At 38.6% G+C, this 20,217-nt stretch overlaps 1 protein-coding gene across 1 annotated transcript; it reads left to right on the top strand.

Moving 5' to 3' along the window:
• Nucleotides 1-1,240: 1,240 nt before the first annotated feature.
• Nucleotides 1,241-19,797, top strand: LOC136878752 (zinc finger protein 501). Its single transcript, XM_067152209.2, has 3 exons — nt 1,241-1,893; nt 6,349-6,425; nt 14,297-19,797. Exons 1-3 carry the CDS (start codon nt 1,780-1,782, stop codon nt 14,994-14,996), a joined length of 891 nt encoding a protein of 296 aa, XP_067008310.2. The 5' UTR covers nt 1,241-1,779; the 3' UTR covers nt 14,997-19,797.
• Nucleotides 19,798-20,217: the final 420 nt, after the last annotated feature.

The raw sequence follows: 20,217 nt of genomic DNA, 5'->3' as shown, positions 1-20,217 counted from the left end.
AACATCAAGCATTACTGACACTACTTCTTTCACTCTAAAAAAGCTATTTATTCAGGATCTATGCCTCGACTGCTGTCTTGTGGCTGCGGGTGAATGAAAATTTGTGTTATGGAAGTATAACCCTAGCAACCTTGCAGGCTAGTGGTCGTCTGAAATTAGCAGCCGTTGATGGATAATTTCCATGGATAATTAAACCGCGAATTCCAGTAGCAAGATAAACTCAACCAACCAGTCGCGTGCACAGGCAGAATAAACCAATATTGATATATATGCATTGAGATCTGGTGATGATATTGTAGTTACTCTTGGGTTACGATATATCGATATCGCTTGAATATACCGATATATTATGTGCAATAAATATCGATTATCGAAAATAAGTTTTCAATATATCGAAATATCGATATATCGGTATTTTTTTAAAAACTGCCATCCCTAGTCAGGAGCAATATTCTATACATTTCTGGGTATACACTAAGGACAATATCCAGAAGGATGAGCTGCGACACTTGTTTAGGTCTCCTGCAGAGTAATGAAACAGGTGATCCCTATTTTGAAGAACTTGAGGGAGGTGGGTTAGTGGTGCCATTACATTGCATTGTGTGTGTCTGCAGAACAGTGGTATACGAAGACCGTTTGTGAAAATTGTGAAGAGTTTCTGTTCTCTCTATCCTGAGCTGCTTTAGGAAGAGACGACAATCGACAGTTCTGGTTTAAACGCCGTCATTGTGGACGTGACAATAATGGTGCGATAGATTGTTAATTGTCTACATTTTCCGATGTCGTGTTAAATAAGTGCTGAAAGCAGATGAAGAACACGAGTTATATCAGCAGTGGGGATGAAAACACTAAGCGGAGGAAACTGTCAAAGCTCCACAATAATCGAGCTTGTGAGTACTGTTCTTAAAGTGTTCTGTTTTTATTTATATAAACTGTGTATCTCCAACGTCAGTGAATGCATTTACTGATGTGTGTGCTTCTTAGTACCATATTACGAAGAATGTGCATTTATCACAATCATTGTGTTGGTCTAGATGTAGTGAAGTCATTCAAAATCGGACACGCCCCCTTTTCTCTCGGCCTCCGCTTGACAGATAGATACAGCGTTGCCATGCGTACCTTCCAGCTTTAACTGTAGATGGCTCTGTCTATAACTTATCTATAGCTTATTAAATGAAAATGGGGTTGGCAACACTTTCAACAAATGACTGAATCAGTGCGTTGGTGTCACCAAACCAAAACAAACACTTGTGTGCTCGATGGAAAACATCCCTCATGATAATATTTTTATACCGGTGTCGTAATTTAATTAAGATATTTTTCACAAGGGTTAATCGGGGTTAATATTGTTGTTCGATGTGACATGTTACTTTTTCATTGGTGTATTAGCGAATACCTTCTGATATTACAAGCCTACGTGATTGAATGAACTTGAATTTTATTGATATATATTTATGTGCTGATCAGCTAATGCACTTCTGAATTATGACTTATTTTTGTAGCTAAATTTGTAGAATAGTAAACAGTACGTCTCTCGTACCGTTCGAAGGTTATGATATTCATTTCCGTGTTGACGTATAACTAATATGATAGAGTTTGAGGGATGTTCCACCATTCAACACATTGTAAAATTATTAAATTTAAATTCTCCCAATAAATTCTCGTACCGTTGTTGGCTTTGTTAGGGTACGGTTAGTACAGAAAGTACACAGATTTGTATTGAAGTTTTAAGTTTCATATTAATCTGATGAATCGCTGGAAGTTCGACTACTGGGCTTTATGACATTCGAATACACCATGGAACAAAATCAGTTAACGGTGAACAATGATGTAGATTCTGCATTGCACCAGGCAGGTGTAGAAGACGAAATCGCTATGAATCAACGTTGTTCAGTGAGTCTGACTTATTGACGTAAAATGCCTGATAAAATTGGTTTACATACTTGGTAGATGATTGATTTTGTTGCTTGGGTAGGTTAATTTTCCAATCTTCCTGCTCATTAAATCAGAAAAGGTAAAATTCTATCATGCTTCCCTCTCTTCATTGTACGTTTTAAACAGTATATATCTGTGGTGTGGAATGTGACAGGCTCTGTATGGCTTCAGCATCTCACATGAGCCATCACTAAGAAGTACCGTTGTTGGCTGTAAGTATCTAGGTGTCTATATAAGGAAAGATCTTCATTGGGGTAATCACAAGGGCCTAAATGGAATTGTAAATAAAGGTTACAGATATCTTCATACGGTTATGATAGGGCTTGTAGTAAGCATGTAAGGGAGAGGCCATATAAGTTTCTGGTGAGACCACAATTACAGTATGATTCCAGTGTATGGGACCTTCATCAAGATCCTACTTGTTTCAAAAACTGAAAAAAAAAAGTCTAATGAAAAGTGGCTTGATTTGTTCTGGATGACTTCCTAAAAAAATGTTATGAAGTTAGGACTGAGAAGGCTTGGGAGAAAGAGATGAGTTGCTCGACTATGTGGTACCATATGATCTGAGCTGTCAGTGGAGAGATGATGTGTAATGGAATTACTAGACAAATAAGTTTGAGTAGTGGTGTTAAAAGTAGGAAAGATCACAGTATGGAGATAAAGTTTGAATTCAAGAGGACAAATTGGGGCAAATATTCGTTTATAGCAAGAGGAGTTAGGGATTGGAATAGTTTTTCAAGCTACCGGGCGAGTTGGCTGTGCGGTTAGGAGAGCGCAGCTGTGAGCTCGCATCCGGGAGATAGTAGGTTCAAATCCCACTATCGGCAGCCCTGAAGATGGTTTTCCATGGTTTCCCATTTTCACACCAGGCAAATGCTGGGGCTGTACCTTAATTAAGGCCATGGCCGTTTCCTTCCCATTCCTAGGACTTTCCTGTCCCATCGTCTCCATAAAGTCTATCTGTGTCGGTGCAACGTAAAGCACCTAGCAAAAAAAAAAAAAAGTTATCAAGCTGACGTTTTCAGTCTATTATTTTATGTTTGGGATGTTTTAAAATTTTCTATTAAAAATTTGTCTTTTTAAAATATTTTAATACATCAATTTATTACTAACCTGAATCAATCAATGACTACTGATCTGCATTTAAGGCAGTTGCCCAGATGGCAGATTCCCTATCTGTTGTTTCCCTACCCTTTTCTTAAATGATTGCAAAAAAATTGGAAATCCATTGAACATCTCCCTTGGTAAGTTATAACAATCCCTAACTCCCCTTCCTATAAACGAATATTAGCCCCAATTTGTCCTCTTGAATTCCAGTTTTATCTTCATCTTGTGATCTTTCCTACTTTTAAAGACACCATCCAAACTTATTCGTCTACTGATGTCCTCCCACGCCATCTCTCCACTGACAGCTCGGAACATACCACTTATAATACCAATATAAATGGTCCGTTATTGGACATTATAAATTTTCCACCTAACTCATTCTTGGTTGCCAGCGTTTCGCCCTCGTGTGCTAGGGTGGGCTCATCAGTTGGTACCTAGCACACCTACCAATACGCTGGCTAGTGCATACCGTAGAGGCCACTGCGTAGGCTAACTGGAGCCACCGGCAGTGCCAATGCACTGAGAGACTTTGTCTCATTACCAAAAATTGATGCCTGCTTGGCCATCAGATAATATAGATGTTGATTCCCATAGGGAATCTGAAATATTTGCCTTGTTCGTCTGCTTGGAACATGAAGTGGGATCAACCCCAGTATAGCCGGACAGTCCACTTTATTCTTCAAGCATTTAATCACTAACATTGCGTTCACATATTTTTGGCATGTTGCCAGCGTATTCATTCCAAGAATGTTTACAAATTCTTCATACCTGCTTGAAGAGAGTGGCATGCCCAGGAATCCAAAACTAATCCACTTCATGAACCTTATCTGTATCTCTTGAGATGGTGTATGTGGCTTTTCTGATACGGGAGCCACACCTCACAACCATACTCGAGACAGGGTCTCACCAGGGAACAAAACAGTGTTTTGACACATGCAATATTACTGAAATCTTTACAATTCCTTTTGACAGACCCCAGGACTCAGTTGAGTTGTTCTAAAAAAAATAACTTTTGAAACAAGCTGCCCCCTCCAAAATTTTGAGCTCAAGGCTTGTGCCTAGTCTTCCTAATCCAGCCTTGAGTACATCCATTTTCCAGTTTCATGTTTATAGACTAGCTCTTTACTTATGAATAGGTTTTAATTGATTTTATTTTGCGTATTTTATAATAACATAACAAGCATTTTGGAGACGTGTAAGAAAATATCACCCGAGATCATCTCTATACACTTAAATACTGTACAAAATCTTGAATCAAAACCTATACGGTACTTAGGAAATTAAGTACAATTTGTATTCAAATACTTGTTTTGTATTTTAATAGCTTGAGAAGCCAGGCAATACTTAATATTTTATTTTCTACTGTGTAGCATATACCAAGTTAAGGATAACAATATTAGGTAAACCGTGTTTTGTATGGGTATTTCAACTTCTTAGAATACCGGTACTTCATTAGCGGCAATCACAGCTATGCTTAATAGTTGATTTTATTTCCTTAAAATAGTGGGCAACCATCCCCTCTTAACTCTAATCAGAAGTGGTCCGACCCTCCCAAGAATGAAAGTATTAGGTAAAGAAGGAGCTACTAAGGGCATGAAATTGAAAGACTTCCTAGGCCTTGCAAAGGTAATACTGTCGGAGTTAGAAGGGAACAAGCGTTTACCAGGGAAGTTCGGATAGGGAAGTTGAAAGTAAGGAACCTGGCACAGTTGAATGGACCCACAGTGCGGTAGGGAGGATGGGGGGTAGTATGGCTGCCTCTTACTGATAGGCCCAGGTTTGATTTCCTGTCAGGTCAAGGATTTTTACTTCGATCTGAGGATTGGTTTGAGGTCCACTCAGCCTACACAAGCACAATCAAGGACCTAATAATAATATTATTGTATGGCCTCAGCTATTGTGTGCAACCATTTTCATTTCTTTTTTAAAAATAACTGTTAGCTTCTTCATTTCATAATTCATTTCTTTTTAAGGTGTAATACTGTTACCTTCTTGCAGGTTGTTCATAAATTAGTTTCAGCAGACTGAAGAACCTAACAGTTACAAATTAACTGAGTCGAAACTGGAAGTAAATGGCTTCAGATATTATAAAGAAAATAAAGGCATTTTAATTTGACGCCATCTGGCTGCTTGCCCGTCAATTTCGGTGATCTCTGTTACTCTAGGTCTACTAGATGGAAGAGTAAACCAAATCCCTCTTGGGCATCTAAGACTGAGTTTTAATTAATTTTGTCAGGTAAACGCCAAGTGTGTTACCAGGGATCTTGTACATGTTGACATCGTACGACATGGAGTGTCGAATGGACTTTTTTCTGCCCTTCAAAAATCCGACTACCTCTGCCGGGTTTGAACCTGCTATCTAGGGATCTGGAGACCAACACTACTGCAACTGATCCACAGAGGGATCTAATTGAGGAGCTGTCTGACTGAGAGCTATTGACCCTGAGACAATTATTCTAAGAAGATACGCAACAGAACAAATCCAGGAAAACTTGACAAAAATTCTGAAGCCAAATGGAGGTGAAAAATGTAGAAAGCAAAGAATAATGGCCAAGAGGATTCATCGCCATAGTCACGCGTAGTACCGTGTTCTTCACTGTTCAGTGTATTGTCTGATCTTCATGTCTGCAGCATGATATGTTCTTTTTACTGCACACTGTATTATTAAATGCTTCTTGAGGGCACATAAGTATATACCATCTTAGACTTTTTGTAGAGATTTTTATGCTCAACAATTCTTCCGCACATATATATGGTCTGTCGTTGACAGTTACCCCGCATAAGCCAAGAAAGTGCTTGGATCGTTGTGTTTTCTTCAACTTCCTTTACTAAAACACCCACTGCCTGACATCTAAACCTTTACTGTTAATTGCTCCATACAATTATGAAATCCATATCAAAATCTGTTCAGCAGTTCTTGAGATTAACCTCTGGAAACTCGGACAGACATTTTGTAACATGTGTAGGCATGTACTCTCGTACAGACATCTTAAGCCACACAGATTTCAATAGACAAACTTTTCACATGACCAAATACATGGGGCTGTAGACATGAATATATCTCTAGTCCTTTATATGAAACAACTAGAGAATATTTAAGCTATTGGTATATGTGTGTGTTTTAAAATCTTGGCAAAACAATAATTCTCTGCTTAATATTAGCCTAAATTTGTCTTCTCCATAATAACTTACCATTGTTCAGAGAGTTTTTCTTTCACTATTAAAATAAATGTGTAGAAGTTTTCAGTTTAATGGAATTTTATTCTAAGCTAAGATATTTTATTTGTTTCCTTTTATTTTTTACAGGTCTCTGCTGATATTGAAGCCAAATCTACAAGAGATTCTGTTGTCAAACTGAAGGATAGTGACAAAGAACAACCTGAGTAAGTACTTTGTTTCTTAACCTGCTATTACTTGTGAATTGTGAACAGAAAGTGTGGAATGAAAGTACATTGATAATCATTAGGTTTATAAAAATATTGACTATAAAATTTATTAGATCCTAATCATCCAACCAGTGGCGACGCGTGACTTTTACAGTAAGGAAGCACATATCGTAAGCTAAGATGATATATACAGTAAAATAAATATAATAACTCACATTGTCTTGTGCTATTTGAATGTTAATTCCATCTGCCTCTCCTTGATGAATTCTTCTATGACAAGGCTGTAGAATTTTTCTTCATTCTTTGACGACTTCAATTTTAGTAATGTCTTCTCAGTCGACAGTAAAGACAAGTTCGAGAGTCTCTGTTGACCCTGTGTGTTTCTGCAGTAGGTGTGGATTCTTCGAAGTGCCAAAAATGAACATTCGGCACTAGCACTGGACACTAGGATAGTTGAAATCAACGCACATAACTTAAACAGTTCAGAAAAGGCAGAAGATGACAATCCACTACTTTTTAAATAAAACAAAGTTTTAGAACTCCCATCGTAAGAAACTCTTCAGAGGAATAAGCTACGCTGAGCTCGCTTCTGAGACGGGCGAAGTCAAAATGCTGACCATGAAACTTTGTTTCGGAGAACAGAATGCTGCTTCAGGAAAACTTTTCTTTATGTTCTTTTGATCAACTGCACTGGAACTGTTTTTGGAGGGACCATTAAAATTAAATGTATAACGCGGGAAAACAGAAAATCTGGGAATAAATGAAAGCCATCAACAGTTTGGCTAAACATCACAAAAATGAAATATGTATAATTATAATCTTAACAACACTCCTAAGCCAAACCAAACTACAGCCCCAATGGGCTCTTGCCTGCCAAGCGACCGCTGCTCAGCTCAAAGGCCTGCAGATTACGAGGTGACGCATGGTCACTGTGACTAATCCTCTCGGTCATTATTCCTGGTTTCTCTGTAGACCGAGGTCGCCATCTCACCATTATATAGCTGCTCAATTAAAGGTAATCACGCAGGCTGAGTGTACCTGGAACCAATCCTTATATCCAGATAAAAATGCCTGACCTGGCCAGGAATCAAACCTGGGCCTTCCGGATGAGAGGCAGGCAAGTTAGACTGCGAAACCGGCATCAAACATTAATTACCAGTATGCGAGTTCAAAATCTCAAAACTTCATATTCAGTTTTACAGGGGAAACTTTGTCAGTTTCCCGTGAAAACTTTATATTAGCCAAACTTTTCGAAAAATCTAATAATTTGATGTTGATGTTGATTCCCATAGGGAATCTGAAATATTTGTCCTTAATGAGTAAATTTATAATACCAATATAAATGGTCCGTTATTAAAAATTTTCCAGCTAACTCATTCCTGGTTGCCAGCGTTTCACCCTCATGTGCTAGGTTGAGCTCATCAGTTGGTACCTAGCACACCTACCAAGACGCTGGCTAGTGCATACCGTGGAAGCCAGTGCGTAGGCTACTTGGAGCCACCGGCAGTGCCGATGCACTATGAGAGACTTCGTCTCTCTGTCAAAAATTGATGCCTGCTTGGCTATCAAATGATATTGATCAGACCTTAATGCTACTCTCGATCATCCAAAGATGGCGAATCGAGTAGCCAGATATAATGGAAACGTGGGTTTGTTTTGATTAGTTGTTATCGTATGTAGTCGGAGTAATTTCATGACAGTTGACGATAAATATTAGTTTCTTTCTAGAATATAAGTGTGCAAGTGTATTTGTATAAGTCAGTTGACACCTAAGATGTGTAATTATACGCAGTAATGTGAGAATGTGTTTGTTTTAATCACGTTGTGAACCAGGTTTAAGTTTAAACTATGGCAATGCCTCTTATACAACTATTAAAGTTTTCTACGGAATAAAACATTTAAGAGATAAATGGATTTGGAATATACATCGTGATTATTTTGAAGTCGGTGAGAAAACTGTAGTGTGCATATATCATTTTGAGAATAAGTCTGAGGTTAGAGAAGACTTTCCTCTAATTCCAAACGGTGAACCTATTCATGTTCCTCGAAAAATATTAATTTCGATAGAATATAATTGATCTTGCGATATTCCGTCAGTGTCTATGTGCTTCAAAATGTTGAGTAATTTAGAAGAAAGTGTATTTTACAATAATCTGTGTTTGCCTGCGGAAATGTTTGGCTGGATCTTGGAGTAGAACAAAATGTATAAGTGTGACAGATGGAGCAATCTGTGTACCTTTACACAGAAGAAATGGTGACTTGGAGGGATTAACAGGGTTTGTAACACAGGATTTACAGTACAAACACCTTCTGATTCATGCTGTGGTTATCTGTTATCAAGCAGACTACACCGAACTGAAGCTCATCCATGTGGTTAAATACCAATCTTTAGAGTCAATAGAGTTTTTACACTCATGTTCTTTAATGGGTAAAAACCTATTATATCTTTAGTGTCTGAACATTTCATTACTAAGATTACTAACATTGTGTGAAATGCTGCTAATGCCATATGTCAACATTATATTAGCATTATCAGGGCCGTTCATTGGGTTAACATAATCATTTCGGGTGTACTTGGGCTGAGTGGCTCAGATGGTTATGGCGTTGGCCTTCTTACCCCAAGTTGGCAGGTTCTATCTTGGCTCAGTCTGGTGGTATTTGAAGGTGCTCAAATACGTCAGGCTCGTGTCTGTAGATTTGCTGGCACGTAAAAGAACTCCTGCGGGACTAAATTCCGGCACTTTGGCATCTCCGAAAACCGTAAACATTTAGTTTGTGGGACGTAAGGCCAGTGACATTTTTATTTCGAGTATACTGTATTTCCCTTTCATTGGGTGCTGAACATATGAAATTGTCCACCACGTCAAAACTAAGGCAACAAATTTTGTTTCACAGTTCTCATAAGACAGAATAAATTGAGGAATTTCACACCTTAGTTTATTTTTAAACATTCTAAGTGATTCTGTAAATATCATTTTTACCAGTTTTATCGAGTGAAGTGAAATCTATGAGAAAACGTTACCTGAATAATTGAAATTTCTAAGTAATCAGCTTGTTGTTATATTTTCTAGCAGAATATATGTGATTCTAGTTGAATATGTGGTGCGTATTTGTTGGCAATGTTTTGCTATGATGTTCCCTGTATAATTTCAAATTACCGCCGTTGGTATAATATGTATGTGATATTTTCATGTTAGCCAATACCAGCAGTCCGGCTACTTCGGCCGCCATGCTTTTTTAACATTACGGTCTGAGAATTGGAGTCAGTCTTGATTATATTCAATTCTGCCCGTCACAAATCCAATCAATTTGGAAAGAGGTAAAAAATCATCATAACTTCAGAAATTACGGTTATTTGTGACCTTGGGCTCAACTGGAAAGCCCGCTTGCTGCACATGTCAGTACGAGTTGGAAATGATACAAACCATTTATTTTGAACATGTAACATGCGCAAGTAAAATGACTGCGGTTTTTTACTTTTAACACAAAAACGTAAAATTCCCTGTCTTATATTAGGACCAAAACAGTAACAGGCAATCCCAAGACCTCCCATGGCTTTTTGTATGTAAGGTGCAACATTTGTTCTGTTCTCAATAACATAATTGTATACAATAATATTAAAATACTAGGTTTGTACAAGATTTGTGTTAAGAAGGAGCAGTTTCAGTTCCTGCCTGAAAGTCCAGTTACTATACAGTGCCCTGAGGAAAGTGCCGAAAAACTGTTCGGCAATACAATCAATAGAAGTAAAATTATAAAACATCTAACCCTGGACATAATGTGGACGTTTTATAATTGCGAACATTTGACGAAACTCGTTCCATCTTCAAGTAGAGCTGTCGAAATGCTCTGTATCTCTTTACAGTTATTGTGGCCACTCTCCACTTCATAATTTCCGAGATTCTCTAAACCACCCAAATTCGATGCTAAGATGGTCCCTTATGCAGATTCACTGCTGATCGCTTTTCCAGTTCAGTACTTGCTCTAATTATCGCAGTGACGGAGCATTAACGCCAAGATCCATAAATATGCTATAGTTGTCCTATCGTGAGATACAGTTTGACAAGTAAGTATTTTTTATTTTCCACCTTGTCGATACACTAAATTGCTTAAGGCAACTTATTGGTTAAAAGTGGTACATATTTCATATATTACTAGTGGACCCATGCGCTGCTCCACAGCTTTCCTTATAAATAGGTCAGATAACTCGTCTTGATATGCCTGTCGTAGTCATATTGTTTTTCCTGCCCATTTCAATAATTTTATGAACATTTAATACCAATAATATAGTTTATGTATTTTCCAAAAATAAAAAATGTGTTTATTTTTAAAGAAGATTCCAAATACCAGTTTTAACGTCTGTAACATCTTCAGTTGTACGATCCCACCCGTATGTGTGTCTTACCCTACAGTTTCCTTTCCCAAACGGTAAGTCGTAATATGTTTACCATACAGATTGGGAACGAACTTTGACTTAAACGGCATTCAGAGTGTCACAGTTCATCTCAGCTACCCCAAAGACTATGAATTCGTTACTAATATCATCATTTTTGGATTTTTAAGTTTCACCCCCTTCCTTTAGGGGTGCTAGGGGTTTCTTGCCCCTACAGTAATTTTTCCAGATAAAAGCAGAAAAAAGTTTCAAGGAACACATCATAATCTTCACATACTGTTGGGTAGGCAACCCGCTGATCGGACTTGTCTTGTGGTTTGCTTATCTTCCTCTATTTTATTTTTCACCCCTTAGTGCCGAACTACCAATCAGATTTCGTTCAAACCACTTCATAATCCTTCTCAGATGTAAAGAGAACAAACTGTGAAAATTTCAGCAAAATCGGTCCAGTAGTTTTTGAGTCTATTAGCTTCAAACATACCAACATCCAATTTTATATATATAGATAAACATCTTCAGCCACATAACACTGTTTAGATGAAGAATTTATATAATGACAAAGTATCAATGCTTTGGAGGAAGTGTCCTTAAAATTAACATATGTAAGATACAGTTTGATCGAGGATTTAGCGTTGATGGGACTGAAATTTCTGGACGGTTGATACGGGAAATAGTTTCTTCGAGGAACGGATAACGTGGGATTTTTACAATGTGATTTAATCACGATGCTTGTGGGACCACATAATTTGAACGCATGATCCGGGAAAACGTAGGTTCCGGGAATGGATAACAAGGTTCCACTGTAACTGTAAAAATGTTAATTTCACGAATGCTTGGAACCAAACTTCTAGTTGGGTATGTATATTGTCATATATCTCACAATACAGTATGTGTGATGACAGTGTTAATTTATGTCTCAGTTTTCATTTTGACGAAGCCTCTTCTTTGGCAGCTCGTAGCTCTCTTGACATTTGTTCTATACTCTTTCATCGTGTCTTTTTCCTTGAGTCATACTACTTTGGCAATACGTGGCAGCTTTCAGTAATATTAAGGAGGGGAGCTTTGTATGTATATGCTTCATACATATAGATCAATATTTTAACCTGAATCATAATCTGAATGACATTTCAGAAAAGCCTAATATCCTATTTGTCCTTCTAATACCCATTTATAGAAACGTCAAACTAACAAGGCATAATTTCAGTTTTTCATACTATTCACAACTCCTTTCCTCAGCAGCCATCTGTGTTCCCACATCCTTCGTTCCTGCCTTAATTCCCCTTCTCTCCACCCCCTCTCCTTTCCCCGACCTCTCTCCTTGCCCCACCCCTTCCTTTTCCTTTGAATCTCACAAGTGTTAGCATGAGGCACACAACAATAGGCCATGTCATTTCTCGTGCTGTAATTCGAGACAATAATAATAATAATACACGTAGGCCTCATTTATCATATTCAGGCTGCACTCTGTTTGTAGTTCGGAATGGTTTCCTCTTTACCCTTACAAATTTGTAAAACAGATGCCTGTCTCCAATAATGTTGACATTTTTCTAGGAAGACTCTCTTAAATAGCTTTAGTTCTTCCCTTGAGAATTTTTCTGGCTTGATGGTAATCCTTTGTGAACTGCATTTGTAATTTCAGTATAAGATCAACTATCTTAACTGTGTTATAGTAGTAGATGTGAATCAATTTCTTTAGTGTTATTCAATCCAGTATGACGTTTTCATATAACCCGTATGTGCTGACTCTCCGCACTGCATTTTTGTGAGGTTCATTTTAAGAATACCAATGGATATTGTAAATTTTCCAGCTAACTCATCATTAGAGCCCAGATTATATGTAGAATAAAAATAAGAAATATGTACATAAATATGTAGCTAAAATTGACAAAATATGTAGTTAAACATGTAATATTAATTAAAAAATAGTAACTTAATATCTAAGCTTTATTTAATGTATTCTTGTACACAGAAAAGGAAATAAACCTGAAAAAAGTTAAAAGTTCAGATCTTATACAACCTCTAATTTTCATTTGGGGGCACAATTAATAACTAATTTATTTCCAAATTTTCTGCGGTCATTGAATGCCTTCTGTCTGTTAGGATGTTCTTAAAGGACCTTCCACTTCACATGAACGTCACTGACACGTATTTCAAATATAGAATGCTACTGGGAACTGCACGCAGTATGTGTGTTGTACTTTGTGTCTTTCTCCGAAGTAGCAGCGACGTGTCATTGACCCACACTTCACACTTACTGTTTCTTCTTAAGGGATGTACGAACCGTCAACAAAGCTTACGGATGCGTTCTTTAACAGAATACTTCACGATAAATTATTAATTAATTATTTTCAGATGTTAAGAGAAGTACAGACTTTTCAACCTGTTTTCAAGTGTTTAATTAGAAAACTTAAATTGATGTAAAATTAGTGAAAAAAGAATTGTGTTTTCTTTCAGATGAGCAATATCCTTCAAAATATTTAAAATACCTATGTAATAATTAAATATTTATTGCACATCAAAATATGTAAAAATATGTAACTTTAAACTCCTGGAATAATGGTCCTTTTAGTGTGATTTGCTGACATTTTAGCTTGTCTTGTAGCTACATATATGGGAACAGAATGTGTAATTACATATAATGCGGGCTCTACTCATCACATACTTATTTGTGACGTACATATGTGTTTGTGTATTCACTACTTAACTCATTAATTATGTGAAATTAACTACAAGTTTATTATGTACTGTTATTCAGTTGGAGCTCAAGATAGCAATGTTTCCTTTCCTGAATATTCTCTCTTGACTGTCCAATGTTTCGTCAGTGCTTTGCCCCATTGTGCTAATTTCGGCTCATCAGTTGGTAAATAGCACACCTACCACGATGCATGGCTAGTGCATACTGTGGAGGCTACTACTACTAAAAACATTTTCATTCCTCCCCTGCAGGGGAGGCGGGCCTCTTAGACGAGAACTCTGTCTCTCAGGCCGGGAGATTTGTTATGGTGAAGGAGATGCACGGGGAAAGTGAGGGGATTGGTGTCCGTGGCCTATACTAGGAACTGTCCCGGCAATCGCCTTAATGCAGGAGAATCGAAAACCACGGAAAACCATTCTCAGGACAGCTGATGGTTGGGGGCAGCTGTGAGGTCCAGCCCTGTCCCGAATGCAGAGGCGTAAAGCCACGGTAGAGGTGTGACCACCCGTCCTCTGCTCGATTGGCTGGTCGGAGTGCAAAGTTGTTGGAGGGCCGAGACCCACTCTGCATCCACCGACAGACCATGGAGGCCACTTCGTAGACTATTTGGAGCCACTGATGGTTTCCTTTCCTGAATATTCTTTCTTGACTGTCGAATGAAATGTAAAATATCTGTATCATTAAAGAACAAATAAATTATTCAGCAAAATAGTATAAATGAGGATCACTTTTAAACTTGTTACTAACACTTGGGATATATTGCTTTTTCTTTTGTTTCAGAGATGTAAGTACAACAGCAGTATTCAATACCGTACTGGGGCATGTGAAGTTATCTAACAATGGCAACACTACCAATGATTATGAGAAGAAAATCTCAAAAGCGAAACAGGACAAGTGCGATATCTGCTCTAAGGAATTTCGTTCACGTTCGTACTTGTCTCTGCACAAACGAATCCACACGGGGGAGAAACCACACTGCTGTGATCTGTGCGACAAATGCTTCAGCCGCCGTGGTAAATTGACAGAACACTTACGAACTCACAGTGTAGAAAAGGCCTTTCAGTGTCAGATATGCGAGCGATATCTGAGTTCTAAGTATCATCTTGTGGAGCATCTGAGAACTCACACGGGTGAACGGCCATTTGCTTGCACTTTGTGTGACAAGTCCTTCATATCTCGCAATAATCTTGTGATGCACCTGCGCACTCACACGGGTGAACGGCCGTATAGTTGTAAAAAGTGTGATAAGAGCTTTAATAACAGTGGCAACCTTACCAAACATGTTCGTATACATACGGGAGAACGGCCTTTTCAGTGTACAGTTTGTGGACGCTGTTTCAACTCTGGAAGCAACTTTACTACACACCTGAGGACTCACACTGGAATTAAGGCATATCAGTGTGATGAATGTGCCAGGACCTTTGCTCATCGACGAAGTCTCAACAGGCACATGAGCAGCCAACATCAGGAAGGAACTTGATACTGAGTTGTGCAATATACTCTCAATATTCTTATTATTATCTACCATTGGGGAGAACAAGATATTAAACTAGGCCTAGGTTCTCATTTGATGGCCTGTGCTCGATACTGTAGTCTCAACAAGCATATGAACAGACAGCACCAAAATGAATGGTTGTACTGAGATATATTGAGTATGTGAAGACCTTTTTTGCACCTAAGTGTAGTCTGAATAGACATTAAGAAGAATTGTGATATTAAAATTTACTGGCGAAGGTCAACTGCTAGTTGTGCTGTCTCAACAGACACATGAGATGGCGGGGTATTGAAAAGTTTAGATGTAACCTTCTGATGAGATAATACAGTAGAAGTCCGTAATAGCAAGAATTCATAACAGCGAAAAATTTACTCGTTATAACGGATTGTCGTTAAATCCGGTTTTTCTTAAAAGTTAGGGGGAAACCCATATACATTAAAATTGGTATGAAACGACAATCAGTTTGTTCAAAATTTGCATTTTCGCGGATGATATCCACACTACGGCTTACTTGTTTGTTATTTTTCAAAATCCAATACTACGTGAAAGTATATGTTTAATTTCATTCTGAAAAAAGTTACAGTATCAATCCAGAGGCCTCTGTGGCAAACTTTTCAGTTTTCTTCTTCAAATAGCGACACCTAACCTAACCGTATATGCATCATGAAAGCATTTCAAGCGCACATAGAGAAATTATGACCACCTTGCTACGAATTTACATGGGAATATTCTGAAATTTAACTAGACGCAAGAAAATATAAACTATCCTCTGAAATCAGTGATGTACTCTGCCATATCTTGAGATGAATTACATTCTTACTCAATTTCAGCATATAACATTAAAATTAATCGATCGTTTGCTTTAGCCTTTATTTCTAACGAGTTAACAACTGCTATCGGCCACGTCATTTAGGCTTTTATTACAAAAACATGTTATCCTCTTTCGTTTTGAATTTCACTTTTAGAGAACGGGCAGTCAACCAGTATTACTAATCGACTCCGACATCGCTTTCGAATGTCGACGAGAGAGCTCGCAAGTGCTCATAGCGAAAAACCGATACCAAAGGTTGCATTTTGTGGCAAATGCTTCAGCTTTCTTAATCAGACAGCGTCAGCTAACCTATGTATACCACATATGTACCATGGAAACATGTATCAAACGCCAGTAGAAAAGCGATAACCTGCTCGCTATAAATTACATGGAAATAGCCTCACCGAAATTTAACCGGACGTGAGAAAATACAATTTAACCTCTGAAATCAGTGATGCGCTCTGCTCGATCTTGAGGTGTATTGCATTCTTACTTAATTTCAGTGTAGAGTATTACAATTAAGCAGTCGTTTACACAGCCCTTATTTCTAACAAGTTAACAACTGCTGTCGACCACATTATTTACATATTTATTACAAAAACATGTTGTCCTCTTTCATTTCTAATTTTATTTACGGAACGGCAGTTGATGGCAGGTATTACTAATGGACTCTAATATCACCTTCGAATGTTGACGAGAGAGCTCGCAAGTGCACATATCGAGAAAACAATACCGAAGGTTGCATTTTGTGGCAAACGCTTCAGCTTTCTTATTCAAGCAGCGTCAGCGAACCTAACTTAACTGTGTATGTACCATAAAAACATATATCAAGTGCCAGTAGAAAAGTGATAACCTTCTCGCTATAAATTTACATGATAATAGCCTTTCCAAAAATTAACCCGGCGCAAGAAAATATAAACTAACTTCTGAAATCAATTATTCACTCTGCCGTACCTTGAGGTGTATCCCATTCTTACTTAACTGCAGTATTTAGCATTAATATTCAGCAATCGTTTACTTCAGCCTTTTTTTTAACAAGTTTACAACTGCTATCGGACACGTTATTTATGTACTTATTACGAAAACATGCTCTCCTATTTCATTTCCATTTTGCTTTACGGAACAGCAGTCTGTATTACTAATTGACTCTGACATCGCCTTTGCATGTCAATGAGAGAGCTTGCCAGTGGACATAGCGAGGAAACGATACCGAAGATGATAGATCGCATGCAATATAATGGATGGGTGCATAAATATTGGTTAAATAGCTCGTAATAACGGATGTGTCATTGATAAAGCTCGCGCTGTAATCGAAGGATAATATACAGTTTAATATAGGAATTTTGAAGGAACGTAAGAAAACTGATGTTATAAGGGGTTTCTCGTTATATGCCGTACTCGCTATAGTGGACTTCTACTGTATATAAAATACTTCTTATGATCGACAAAAGCTCTTTTTGCCGGAGCCTTGTTCTTCGAGAATATTGGTTATTCTCTAGGTCTGCAACAACTGTTAAGAGTAAGCTAACAATATCAGTTGTATGTCACTGTTGCTATGATGATCATAACTGTAAGAAGAGCAGTGAGTATACATGCCTATAACCAGTGACATAAAGTCTATAAATGAAACGGTATCATCAGTAGGGTCTGTTTGGTTTAACTTTTTTTAAAGCTTTTTTAAGTTTTCGCACCTATTTGAAGCAAAGGGTAGCAGATAATCCATTCATACCTGTGAGTTTGATTCTTTGTGTCACTGTTGGCAAGCCTGCTTCTTACCAGGAGACCCCAGGTGTGATTCTAGGGCAAGTCAGGGATTTTTGTCTCCATCTGAGGACTGATTTGGGGTCCACTCCACCTACATGAGAACAGTTGACAAACAGCCCCAGCCTCGAAAGCCAAAAATAATGGCCTAGAGGACTTGTCACTTTAACCTTCGAGCTGAGCAGTGGTCACATGGTAGGCCAAAGCTCATCAAGGCTACAGTGCATAGAGAGTTTTTAAATTTTATATACCTATGAAAACACATAATGCATCATTTTTTTTTTTTTGCTAGGGGCTCTACGTCGCACTGACACAGATAGGTCTTATGGCGATGATGGGATAGGAAAGGCCTAGGAGTTGGGAAGGAAGCGGCCATGGCCTTAATTAAGGTACAGCCCCAGCATTTGCCTGGTGTGAAAATGGGAAACCACGGAAAACCATCTTCAGGGCTGCCGACAGTGGGATTCAAACCCACTATGTCTCGGATGCAAGCTCACAGCTGTGCGCCTCTACCCGCATGGCTAACTCGCCCAGTGCATCATATTTTGAAATGTATTTCCAAACATTATATTCTAAGGAAGCATAAAATATAATGTTCTAAATACCCTTCTGATTAATATTGTTTACAAAACAATGCTAGAGATTCAAAATAGTTGTGAATATAATTTACAAAAAAAGTCTCTCGCCTCAGTTGAGTAAGTACCTAGATGGATCAGTGATTAACCCCTTAACTGGGGAATAGTTTCATAACGTCAACCAGCCAGTGGATAATTATTCAGCGCAACGTGCACTTTTGGAATGGGTACAGTAAGTGTGCGGCAGATGTAAATACTCAACAGAAAAATATATTTTACTTGATTTATTTAAATGATTAGTGATATAGTAGAAATTCAGTAGCATTATACACTGAAGAAAATGGAAATTGCAACACACAGAAGGAGTGGTGCTACATTGCTGCAATTGAACATGCAGGACGAGTGTTTGGTTGTGATTTGATGATTACACTTTCAGGTCCCTCTGCCAATCATTCCCACACATGCTCAATAGGACTGTGGTCCGGGGATCTGGCGGATCATTTTAAGGTTACGATGTCGTGGAGAGCTTATCTGGAGATGCGTGCAGTGTGAACCCGGGCGTTGTCCTGCTGAAATATCCCATTAGCAATGTTCACCATCATAGGGACAACCACTGGATTGAGTACCCTATCAATGTACTGTCGAGCAGTCATAGTGCCCTCAACAAGCACTAATTGTGATTTCACATTATAGCCAATAGCTCCCCAGACCATAATGCTTGGTGTTGGCCCTGTGTGCCTCTCGACAATAAGATCTGGGCGGCCCCTCTCCCCGGTATGTTGGCGCACACGATTCCGGCGATCACTGCGGGCAAGACAGAAGCGTGATTCATCACTAAAGACGACCCTATGCCATTCGTCGACCCACGTCGATCTTTCTTGAGACCAAGCCAGCCTTACACGTCGCTGTTGTGGGGTCAATGGAACACCTTCTGCAGGGATACGGGCTCGTAAGCCAGCTGCACGCAGGCGATTACCAACTGTTTGTTATGTAACGTGGGATGCCACAGCTGCTCGAATTTGCGCTGCTGTTGCATGGGGTTCCATCTGGGCCATCCGAATGATGCGGCGATCCTCTCTCACAGTTGTCTGTCGCGCTGGGCCTGTGCCAGGTCTATGAGTGTGGGTACCTTCATTTGACCACTGCTGTCATACACATTGTACCGTAGATGCCTACCGGCCAACACGTGCAGCGACAGTCCTTAGCGATAATCCAGCCTCACACGGCCCAATTATCCGAGCCCTCTCAAATGGCGACAGTTGTTGATAGCGTGCTCTTCTCTGTCGCCAAGGCATGTTTGATGGGGAACACTTCACTGCACCGATTGCAAGTCAACTACGCTACAGCAGTGTCCATATACTAGAGTTGATTCCTCCATGACCAATCACGTGGGGAGACCTGTAGCAACAATCCAATGGGTCTGAGACTTTGATCGTTTACATACCGACATGGCATCGTTCGATATCTTGAAAATCAACACAAACTACGAATGCCTTCATGGTGTTGCAATTTCCATTTTCTTAAGTGTATTATTACTGTTTTTCTTGTAAAGCCGTAAATATACACAGTGTGTTCATACAAAACTGAATATAAAAAGTATTCCTTTCATTATTATGATGACATTTTCCAAGTTTTCACTTTTCCCACTTTTTCTCACAACTTCTATTCTATTCTTCATTTTCCTAGCGTGAGTTTTTTTTCAATTGATTGTGTGGCATATACATTTGTTTGATCAGCATTTAGAGTACATAGTTCATCAGTAAAAAAAGAATTCAAAAATGTTTAGCGGATGATATTCCAGTACAATGTGTATACCTGCATCTCCTGTGAAAGGAAATTTAGACCTAGGCTTACTTGGAATGTGAGTCCATACAGTGTCACTTTCTACCACTTCCCCCTTTTCTTCAGGATCGTTGTTTTCTGTGTCACTTTGCCCACCAGTGGACGCATCAGTATCAGTATCTTGTAATAAATGTTCCACTATTTCATCACCACCGATGTAATTCAACGTCTTTCCTAACCAAACCATGTTCACGTCACATGGAACAGTCTACCACCA

Source organism: Anabrus simplex, chromosome 8, assembly GCF_040414725.1.
Source record: "Anabrus simplex isolate iqAnaSimp1 chromosome 8, ASM4041472v1, whole genome shotgun sequence".
Classification (NCBI taxonomy): Eukaryota; Metazoa; Arthropoda; class Insecta; order Orthoptera; family Tettigoniidae; genus Anabrus; species Anabrus simplex.
The sequence above is the reverse complement of the archived record's forward strand: the minus strand, read 5'-3'. Positions and strand labels throughout refer to the sequence as shown.

Bases quoted from the DNA above. Each gene is read 5' to 3' on its own strand.
- LOC136878752 (XM_067152209.2), top strand. From the start codon at position 1,780: ATGACATTCGAATACACCATGGAACAAAATCAGTTAACGGTGAACAAT. The intron at 1,894-6,348 runs GTGAGTCTGACT...TATTTTTTACAG, and splicing joins CTATGAATCAACGTTGTTCA to GTCTCTGCTGATATTGAAGC. The intron at 6,426-14,296 runs GTAAGTACTTTG...CTTTTGTTTCAG, and splicing joins AGTGACAAAGAACAACCTGA to AGATGTAAGTACAACAGCAG.